The sequence below is a fragment of the Trachurus trachurus genome (assembly GCF_905171665.1).
Source record: "Trachurus trachurus genome assembly, chromosome: 16".
Taxonomy (NCBI): Eukaryota; Metazoa; Chordata; class Actinopteri; order Carangiformes; family Carangidae; genus Trachurus; species Trachurus trachurus.
Window position 1 is genome coordinate 10,563,741 of NC_139902.1, and position 10,995 is coordinate 10,574,735.

General features: G+C 41.4%; 2 protein-coding genes across 3 annotated transcripts; one reads left to right on the forward strand and one right to left on the reverse strand.

Annotated features, from left to right (window-relative positions):
- Nucleotides 1–117: 117 nt before the first annotated feature.
- On the reverse strand, nt 118–2,914 carry smpdl3b (sphingomyelin phosphodiesterase acid like 3B; the record flags this gene model as incomplete). The annotated part of the gene is made up of 8 exons (XM_083990237.1): nt 118–622; nt 735–868; nt 988–1,168; nt 1,599–1,768; nt 1,888–2,031; nt 2,131–2,228; nt 2,523–2,736; nt 2,854–2,914. 8 exons carry the CDS (start codon nt 2,912–2,914, stop codon nt 260–262), a joined length of 1,365 nt encoding a protein of 454 aa, XP_083846363.1. The 3' UTR covers nt 118–259.
- rpa2 (replication protein A2) lies at nt 2,656–10,421 on the forward strand. 2 transcript variants are annotated; one of them, XM_083990239.1, is made up of 9 exons: nt 2,656–2,958; nt 4,423–4,514; nt 5,162–5,263; nt 7,722–7,835; nt 8,266–8,340; nt 8,727–8,843; nt 9,358–9,495; nt 9,711–9,805; nt 9,948–10,421. In XM_083990239.1, exons 1-9 carry the CDS (start codon nt 2,916–2,918, stop codon nt 10,033–10,035), a joined length of 864 nt encoding a protein of 287 aa, XP_083846365.1. In that variant the 5' UTR covers nt 2,656–2,915; the 3' UTR covers nt 10,036–10,421. The 2 variants fall into 2 exon arrangements, with proteins under 2 accessions (XP_083846365.1, XP_083846366.1); XM_083990240.1 differs by lacking the exon at nt 2,656–2,958 and adding an exon at nt 3,961–4,216.
- The last annotated feature ends 574 nt before the right edge of the window (nt 10,422–10,995 follow it).

The following is a 10,995-nucleotide window of genomic DNA, read 5'->3' on the forward strand; positions in this document are numbered from 1 at the left end:
TGACTGAAGTCTGGATTCGAGCCAGTCAGTACAACAAGGCTGCACACAGGGATTGCCAAAGCTACAAGATGTATTGTATCTAGTAAATGAATTACAGACATTTGTAAGATTTACAACATAAAGGCATATCAATCTGTCATTCATTGTCAACTAGTCATTAGAAAAATATTTACATGACTGCAATATACAAAATGCTTGATTTTGAATCTCCTTTTTTCCATTCAATAACTTCCTGAAACTTGAAAAATACATTTTAACATTACCGATTGGTTAACACCAGACTTATTGCCACGGATAAGAGTGGCAGCAGCCCAGCCTGAATGGCAGCAGCCCCTTCTTTTTGCAGACACGAGTCATACTTGCCAAAGTCTACCTCTCTGGCTGCACACACGTGGTCCACGCGGCAGTCACTGTCACACTCTGTCAGGTCGTAGCTGACAGAGTTGAACTCATAGTACTTCTGCAGGTAGCACTGGTTTTTAGCAATGCTCTCCAGAACCTGGTGCATGGAAGCTGGGGAGGCGTCCGGTACCCTGAAGCTCTCTGTGAGGCGGTATTCTTTCTCCCAGCGTTCACGAGCCGCATTCGCGTGTGTCAGGTTCAGGTAATAGGTCACCACATCCTGAGTGTGTTCAAACAAGCATTGTTACAAAGGTTTTATTGGTTTTAATACGTGCATTGCATCTTACAACGGTTCCTGAACATATCAGAACGGAAATCACACATTGACTTACTTTGACCAGAAGCGTTTGGGTGTCGTATTCAAAGACACGAATCCCTGGGTTGTTTGCTCCGTCCACAACTCCAGGAAGTGATGTTTTCCATGGTGTGACTCCTGGGCTGAGAAACATCGTACTGATGGGAGAGTCTGGAGAAAGAGAGAGGAATCCCTGCTGATTTCCCATATATTACAAATTTAAGCATGGCACCATGTAATCTATCGGCAGTAGTAGTAGTGGTATAGGGAGTATCATCATGTTACTTTACCGTCTGAATTGTAGAACATGCGGAAGCTATCCGTGTGGTGGTGGCCAAAGAACTGTCCAAGGATGACAGAATGATGCTTCTGAATTAAATCCAAGTATCTCCGGTTGAATGTGGGAGTAAACCACGGCTTGCTTCTCTTCTTCTCAAAGAAACCTGGGGGCACGTGGCCAATGATGTACACCTGGTAAAGAAACCATTGCAGAGTTGGTTGAAAATGGCTCATTTTCACTCTCTGAGCTCTGCTTTTTCAATTGATCAGCTTGTATGCAAGGCAAAGGGTTAAACTGGACCAGACCAAGTAGAGAGAGCTCAATGCCAGACAGTGTTTCTGAAAGTGAATCTCTTTCACAACTCCTTTTGCTTATGACTCATATAGCATTATGCCATTTAAATGAAAGTTTTCCCTCTTTTTACCCTGCAACTGCATTAAAAAGAGGGAAGAATTACTCACTGTTTTTTGTGTGTGTGTGATCTGTAAGACTACTGCCAGCAATGCATAAAAAGTAGAACTGCAGATAGCGGAAGTCCCTAAAACACCCACAAGCATGATGGGACTGACTCTTTTTCAGTGTAAGCCCTGCTGCAGAGTGCTGATGGACATGATGCCTTGCCTTTTCTTTGTTGTTTGCAGCCTCAGTCAGAACGCCATCAGCCCAGCTAAACTGGCCTGCTGGGTCGACCATGTCCACTGTCAGCTTGTTCTGGTCATAGTAGAGGTTAGTGTTGAGGACCAGCATCCTGTAACCTGTTCGACCCAGCAGCTTTTCGGTGTAGTATCCACCTGCACAGGAGAAACAATGCAGAAAGCAAATGGTGTGTGTTTTCAATTGTATTGAACTTGTTACATTGATTCTTACGGGAGCAACTGTGCATCGAAATATCAAACAAAGCTCTCTTCACCTTTTATGAATGTCTCTTGGGACTCTGGCTCCAACCAGTCCTGCCACATTGCTGCTGTTTGGTTATAGATGAAGTTTGGGCCTGCAGGAAGCTGGCTCTTAGGGTGGTAGTCATGGTTCCCCAAGGCAGAGTACACTTTAGTGTCTGAGGAAGCAAATGAAGAAATGGCATTATATTAGCTAATCAATACTAAAATGCTAAAAATGAATGATGATGATACATGTGATCCCTCGTCACACTTACGTGGAAAGACCTGTTGTATGATGTGAGTGAGGTTGCTGATGATATGCAGCACTGCCTCCTCTCCCAGGTCCTCATTGGGTACATGTGGTGTGTCATCTCTGAAATGCAAAACACTAGTTGTTTACAGTTGACTTCTCCTTTTTGGTTTAAAGAATAAATTCTGTAAGAGATAGTGACGGTGTGATCAACCAAAGTATACCAAAGAAGTACCATAGAAACATAGGCTCAAGTGGTTCTCTATGGTGAACCACACATATTATGCTGAGCTCTCTGTGGGCCTCTCCTCGTGCATGATGTCTCGTAAAAGACATGAACACAACGATTATGAAGCTGGACTTGGGACTTAACTCAAGACCATTTTCCAAACACAAGAATAGACACATGGCTCATACCCTGTCCACACGATGAAGTCCGGGTCTGGCAGAATATCCTTCATAGCATACACAGAGGAGTTGATGAGATGCCACGGTGAGTCACAGACATAGTCCCCATATCTCCCCGCATTGGCTGCGGGTCGTTTACCGCTTGACTCGCACACCAGCTCAGGGCTGTCGGTCAGCTTGTATGTGGGGTCCCAGTGCAGATCCGTGATGTGCCAGAAGCTCCCTGGATGGAGAGACAAAAAAAAAAACATGCATATAGCACAGATGAAGTTAGTGCAGCGTTAGGGCATAAGCATTTTTAAGAAACAAGTATTTTTGGTCTTTTGGACACTTGACCTACCTGACAGCGCCTGGATCTCCCTGAAAAGCAGACAAGAGAGGAGAAGCCTGACCGCAGACATCATGTTGAAGAACATCCGATACAAGTCAAGTTCACGTTTCAGTGGTAAGGCTATAAAGGGCAAAGCAAGATAAGATACAGAAGCTCATGACGCATCTTTGCTCTGGTGGTTGTCCATTACCTGTTCTGACTGCAGGAAACAGTTAATTTAGTTCCCTATAGGCTAGTAGCCTACTCATAAAGTTTTAACAGCCGACTAAGTAGATACCCTGACATTGTTTACATAGGCCTACACATGGTGTATTATGGAGAAGTTATTTTTCTGAACTAAAAAAAAAAAGTGATGTACTCTGGTCAAAAGGTTTTTGGCTGCAGGGAGCACACCTAATGTGGTATAAACTCATATATAATGAAAGCTATTTATCTAGGCTTTGAATCGGAGATTACCATAAAAGGCATCAGAGGCAGTAATCTGAGTAGGGTACTTTCTCTGGACTATTTTTATGTAGGCTCAGTATAAAACTATTAGGCCTTAGAATTGCTTTAAATAGTTGGTGGGCTCTAATCTTCCGGTGGACCACACCACGCTTGTTTATTTTCTTTCCTCGGCGGTATATGGTAAAGATGCCACTGTTGTTGCATTTTTTTTTTACACTGAAATATAAATGCAGGTCAAAGGCTTGAGGTGCCTTCAAGTCATGCTCGTACTTCCTGCGGCTGCGGTTATTATTACTGAGCAATTTTACAATAAATATAACATTTTCTGACGATTAACTTGTCAAAACTTGGTGATATTGTGTTTACCATGTTTTACCAAACATTACCCGGTACTCTCTGGAGTCTGGATAACATTAACACAGCCGTTGCCTCAGACGTCTTGATATTTCCCACAGCGCTTGAAGGCTGCAAAACTCCCCGCCTTGTCTTATTTGGAAAGATGTGTGTTTAAGCCCCGAGCTTTATCTGTCAGGCACTCTCTCTCTCTCTCTACTGCTGTGCACCGCCCCCAATGAGCTACATTATCCAATTTCCATCCAAACTAGACGCTAATGATATGTTTAGGAACATAGTAGAGAGTTGTACTCACCAATCATTACGACAAATGTGGCCTTTACACACACTCAGTGGGACATGATGGTCTGACAGACAAAGACCAGGGCGGAAATAACATCCCTCGGAAAATTTCGCGGGACTTCCGTTGTGCGCATGCGCTGTACATTGAGTTTGACGCGGGACTTCCACTCAAGGAAGACGTCTGGAAACCTGCGAGCTGCTGTTGTGCTGTCTCTACAGTGTCAATAATATCACAATTTTGATATTATTAATTTAAATTAAACACAAAGCGCCAACATGTGGAACCAGGGTGAGTTTAATGTCCACTCTGCTGTGTTGATAAAGTTGTCGGGCTGTCTGCAGCTCACATTAGCTTGAATACTAACGAACTCCTCTTTGTTGTTGTCTGGGATGTTAGTTAACGTTAGCAGAGTTGTGTTTGGTGTAAATGGGAAACACGACGAGTAAGCACCGAGTTAATTAAACTGTCACCGTCTTTTCTGTGTCTCTCATCAGGGTACAATGAGTCCAGTATGGCCGGAGGTTACACTCAGTCTCCAGGAGGCTTTGCTTCACCGTCTCTATCCCAGGGAGGAGAGAAGAAACAGGTCTGTAACGTCACCTAGGACTGCACAACTACATCACTAATCCACTGGCAGCTTGAAGCACATCTTATTTACCGACCTGTTACACAATTAGTCCATATTTCACTGCTACACATAAGTGCACATATTCCTGGGAGCTGATGTAAACACTGTATGACACTTCTGGGATGGTGAGGCACAGCAGTCAACCTCTGTGCCAATCTATCCATGCTGTAAACAGTTATTTTAGCTACAACATCTCCCTACCAGGAGACCTTGCTTGGAAGCTCATCGATTTAAAGTTAATACTTTGTTTTTGATCAATGATGAAATATTTGTTTCATCAGTTAGCTAACATTGCTCCAAATATGATGGACTATGAGACAATGAGCTCTTTGTCCCCTGGATCTGTTTCCATAGGCCTGTTCAGTAATCCACACATGGGTCCAGGTCATATTAATAGGTAATATTACAGGGAATTATTGTCATACATAGCTGTGAAACATTAATACAAATGTGAAATGTTGTCCTAATTGTTTGATTCTCCCCGTTTTGTGCCTACAATGACTATAAAATGAAATGATAAGATGAATTAGATTAAAGTCTATGTGGTAATGAAGATTTAAATTGGAGAACCCTGCAGAAACCCTGTGTGTTTTTGTTTTTTTCAGAGAGCCCGTGCCACACAAATAATCCCCTGCACAGTGTCTCAGCTGATGTCTGCCTCCCAGGCAGATGAGGCCTTCAAAGTTGGAGATGTGGAAGTTGCCCAGGTAAGATGAGGCAACGTGAGCACTGTATGGTGGTGAACCAATGTAAATATTTTTATCAGTTGCTGTACGTTTATGTACTATTTTCTATTTTTTTGTCTTCTAAATAGGGGCATGGCTAAAACTGTGAAATTGGTCGAAGTCGCTGTTACAAATACCCTGAGGCCCAGTTGACATCTTTATATTGGATGTATTATTTAGTGTGTTTTTTTTGTTGTTGTTGTTTTTCTAAGATAGAAAATACATTTTAACTGTAAGATGTGAATGAGCAACTGTTAGCAAATGTATTTTTGTTTGAGATATGACATTAATTGCCATTGCCAAAATAGTTTTTGACTAATTATTAAGTCAAGTGAGAGAAAAGCAGGTTTTCATAAAATTTCTTATCAGTCTATGAAATTCTTCAGAGAGGGTTTTGTCCTTATTATATGGTAATGAACTAAATTCAGTTAAAAAAAAACTACTTTCTTGTCCATCAAAAGTGACAGAAAATTGCCTTCAGTTTTTTTTTCAGTACTTTCTGGATTTATCAAGAAAAGAAATTGGCAGACTAATCAGTGATAAACATATATATGTATATATACTTTATATTCATTCATTGGCTACTTCTCCAGCTGTCAGTGTGTATTTCTGTTTTTTTCATGAGCTTTTCATTTCACCACTAAATGACTGCATGCAATCTAGGATACAATCTGTAGTACGCAGAGTTCCACCTAATGGTATGGATTCAACCTCTTTACCACCTACTGCCTAATTAATCTCTGTTATATCTTAGCTTAGCTGTATGTGTATTGGAGGATGCATAGTTTTATACTCCAATTCCTGAGTAGCTCCACCTACCACCATAGGCGTCATCTACGCTGGGGACATGTTCCCACCACTTTTTGTCACAAACAATTTTGTCCCCACCACCAAATTAACGTAACATTAACCTGATGAAAAATGAAGAAAAAACATTGGTACAAATAAACTATGACAGAATAGGCAGCCGAAACAGGCGCACGGCGCATAACTTCCTATACGCCGGAGCCACCTCGCAACAATGTAGCTTCGATTACAGTAGTTCTCAAACTCTTTCTGTCATCTCCCGTTTTGGACAAAGAGGGAATTTCAAGCTGCACCGGGGCGAGGCCGGGGGTCGATTGAACGATAAGACAGCAGCCGACAGATATATGCTTAAAGCAGAAGTAAGCGGAATATTTGTGTTAATATAAGTCTTAAAGCAGAAGTGAGTGATATATTTGTGTTAATATAAGTCTTAAATAGTTATATCTTCCGACAGCAATCACTTACATAGAGTGTTTGGACTGAAACACGGGTCTCTCAGTCCCTCTGCTCTGCTCTGAGCCGAAGAGAAAACATTTATCGTATCCTACAGTTTTTATCCAATGAGGAGAGAGAACGGCATGCAGGGCTGTGTGTGCAGCCAAGGAACGCCGTGAATGTGGTGACGTAGCGACGAGGACTGTTATGGTGCGTTCAAGGAAACTCGTATTTTTCCGACCGTGAAGTGGTACCAGTTCGATCTGGTACGAGTTCACCGGTCGGAAGTTACGAGTGGCCGTTATAGTGACTTTCACCGGTAAAACAGGTTGGAAAAACACGAGTGGGTTGCCTGGAACGCTACAAAGTCGTAAGTTGTGACTTGAAGCTGTAATTTACGATTTCAAAAGCCTGCCTGGAACGCAGCATTAGCGAAAACGACCGGATCACTCACTTCTGCTTTAAATAGTTATATCTTCCGACAGCAATCACTTATAGAGTGTTTGGTCTGAAACACGGGTCTGTCAGTCACTCTGCTCTGCTGTAAGCCAAGGAGAAAACTTTCCTTGTATCCTACAACCTTTATCCAATGAGGAGAGAGAACGGCATAAAGGGGCAGTCCTCTCTGTGTGTGCAGCCAAGGGATGCGCATGAATGTGGTGACGTAGGGACGAGGGCGGGGACTGCTAACTCCATCGGCTGACAGGAAGTTAGCCAAAACCATCGGATCACTTACTTCTGCTTTAATGTTTGGGGTGCAACAAAGTCACTGTTAACAACATCAACATTTAATCTCTGGAGTGCATAGGGTCATTGTCCCCATCACTTTTAAAGTAAACTGACTGTAAGCTGACTGGAATCATTCTCATCATGCTATGGGGGGAAAAAACCGCCTTCTTTGCGTCACTAAGCAAAATGGTGTTGAAGAGGAACTTGTTTCAGATAAACATTTGCATGTACAGAGATGGTTATTTGTTTAAAAAAAAAGAAGATGTTGTGTGCAGCATTTCATAGAAAAGGGGGAACCTTGGACCCACAACATGCATCATTCAGTTAATACTCAAGAAAAAAAGAAAAGAACGAAACTAACACCTCTTTTGCACCACATGTGCTAAAACAATGCAGCATATTACAACTTGCAGTTAATATGTAGCTGTTTGGCTTTACTTGGTTTAATGGCTCATGTTCTCTGTCATAGGTTACTATTGTGGGTGTCATCAGGAGCACAGACAAATCCATGACCAACATTCAGTACAAGGTGGATGACATGACAGGAGCCCCCATGGACGTGAAGCAGTGGGTGGACACAGAGGTCAGTGTGTCTCTGTTTTGAAACTCCTCTGTTCTACTGAACTTCAGTCACATGTGGGAGATGCAAATAAACCATCAGTAAAACAAGACCTCAGGTGGTCAACCACATGACACAATATGTTGTATGTGGTCATGATGTTATTTAAAGGTATGGAAAAATCATTACTGTCTGGCTAATGATGAGTTTTACTTCCCATCTTAAGTTTATTAGCCAGGTGAGGAAGTTAAGAGTGCAGCTATAGTGTAAATTACAAATCACAAATGCAACAGAAGTATGTATCAGAAGCATATATGAGCAGGTTACCTGTGTCATTGTGAGTTACAAATGTTACTGGTTCTCATTGAAAACCTGAAGCCTCATCAGGATTTCCAATCAGACATTTTAGAAGTCAAGCGAATTCACTATTAATCTGTGGTTGCTGTCTGTTTAGGACCCCGGTATGGACAGCACTGTCCTGCCCCCAGGCACGTACGTCAAAGTGTCCGGCAATCTGCGCTCCTTTCAGGTGAGTTTAATGTCCTGAAATCCTCTTGGAGACAAACTTTATGATCCCTTGTGAGGAGATCCTGAAATCCTCTTGGAGACAAACTTTATGATCCCTTGTGAGGAGATATGTATATACGTATGAAATCTAAATGGCTGGCACATCTAAGCCTGAGAAAATTGTCCTCAAAGTTTATGCTGTGAAAATGTTACACATATACTGTGAAGAATTTAAATTAGAAGGAGTGTTGCACACTGACCAATGTGGTTTTTGCTCAGTTTTCTCAACAGATAATACCCCGAACTTTTCTCTCCCACTAGTTCCTCTGTGAATTCAGTTTTTCTCTCTCTGTTCTTTTCTTTTTTGATGATTGACTGGGGGTGTGGGTGTTTGTCTTCCTGTCTCAGAACCACAGGTCGGTTGTTGCATTCAGCGTGAGGCCCCTAGAGGATATGAACGAAATCACCTCGCATATGTTGGAGGTGGTCCAAGCGCACATGGCGCTCGGCAAACCACAGAGCACGGTGAGACATCTTCAGCGTAAACTTCAAAAAGCTTTTGTTGCTGGTTGTAACACGAACAAAGAGGTGTTCAGGTTAGGTTATAGTGCTGAGAAAGCTGAAAGTGTATCGGTCAGAGGAGGCGGCCTCCTGCTCTGATAGATGAAGGGAGTCCTTTTTATTGTCAAAGCGACTGACAAGAGTTAAATTGAAATAAATCTCAGCCAGTAATTAAAAAAAAAAAGATCACTCTACCATTGTTTCATAATTTGAATGGGGCTGAGTCACTATCGCTTACAAAATGACATCAATGCGGAGTTGAGTCACTGCAGTCATGGGGTTACAGTTAGTGTGACAAAACCGCTGTGATTCCTACATTTAATTTAAAAGAAATGGTTTCAACACATATCTCACAGTTCTCTTTTTCCCTGTAAAAGGAACAGTCACATCACATTTCTTAATATCTGTATCTAAGTGACCTTTATGGTATTAACAGGAACTGCTGTGTCCACACATTTAAGTATTGTTTCGCTTTCAGATGGGGACTGGAGGAGGAATGAGCAGTAACGTCACATCCGTGTCACGACCGGGCATGGGCAGTGTGGGAGCGGTAACAGGGAGCTATGCAGGTGCCACCGACATGACTAACAATGGGTTGAGTGGAAACCAGAATCAGGTGAGCCTCAGTGAAGCAACTGATAAAGAAATGATCAGTGATCTAAGATAAAAGCCTTTTAACCACACAGATTGATGTCTCATACTTCATCCCTTCCTATTATAACTATGAATGACACGTGATGTGATTTCACAAGCAGAAGTTAGTCAAACTGAGAGATGTTTTAATATTTGTGGTTTGATGACACATTTTAACGTAATTGTCCGTCCTTCAAGGTGCTGAGTTTGATAAGAGGCTGTCCAGACCAACAGGGCATCAGCATTCAGGACCTAAAGCAGAGACTCAGTGGCATGAGTATGAATATTATAAAGTAAGAGAAGTGTTTAATATTAATCCACCATTTGTTTTCTTTGAATTGTGAAGGACTATTCTGTCTTTGTTTCAAACATTTGACTTTTGTTTGTCTGTTGTATGAGAAAATACTCCTCACTTTTGTCTTTGTGCTCCAACAGGCAAGCAGTGGAGTTTCTAAGCAACGAAGGACACATCTTTTCCACCATTGACGAAGACCACTTCAAATCAACAGACAACGATGATTAGGCACTTGACCAGTGGAGATACTTCTATAAAAATTAAGCTGATGGGATCACTAGTGAACGTTTTATAACTCAAAGGTGTTGACTAAATCACAACCTAGCCGAAACATTCAGTGTCTCAGAACTAAATGTAAACCTATATGTCCTCTGTTGAGCTGAAAAGCAGATGTTTGTTTGATGAGACGTTGGTTCACACATCCTGAGGTTGCTTCTGCTATTTTGCAAGTCCCAAAACTGTTGCAGCTTAAGCTATTGTTGGCAGATAAAACTATTTCTCTGTATTCCCTGTTGTTCACTGTAAAGCATTTTGTTATTTTAAAATTTGGAAGCATAACTTCTTGTTTTTGTCATTGTAACTTACTTTTGACAGAATTAAAAGATAATTCAAAATACAGTGTGATCATCCAATGGTGACTTCTTTGTTCCACAATGGTCAACACTGGCTTTCTAAATGATAGTTCTCTGACCAAATTAAGTTAACTAATATCTGTACAGTTCAATTTTCTACATGTTGCACTAATGTTTAATTTTGAGGAACTACTCCCCTCAATCATCACACAGCCCAATGATAACCAAGCCATTTTTATTCAAGTGTAAATAAAGCAGTAATTCATTACCATTCATTACACATTTATTCACATATCCAGCCAGGCAGTAACTATGTTCAATTTGGATTGTGTGCTTTCGATGTTTCTTTACTTGACTGAGTCCATCTGTGTTACATCTGTTAACAAGAATCAACACAATTTGAATAAACCCAATAGGCCTGAGTACATTCTTATCTTTTTTCGAGTGGTTATGATACAAATCCTACAAAAGTGACTACACAAAGTGGGCTTGTATATTATACTGGAAGCTTTTTAAATGGAATGGCCCCTTAATCAAGTTTCAAAACCTACATTCATGTTTCAGGGATCATATTTCTAGTCTGTCGTGTAGCCTATGTAACTGAACATCATGAAGT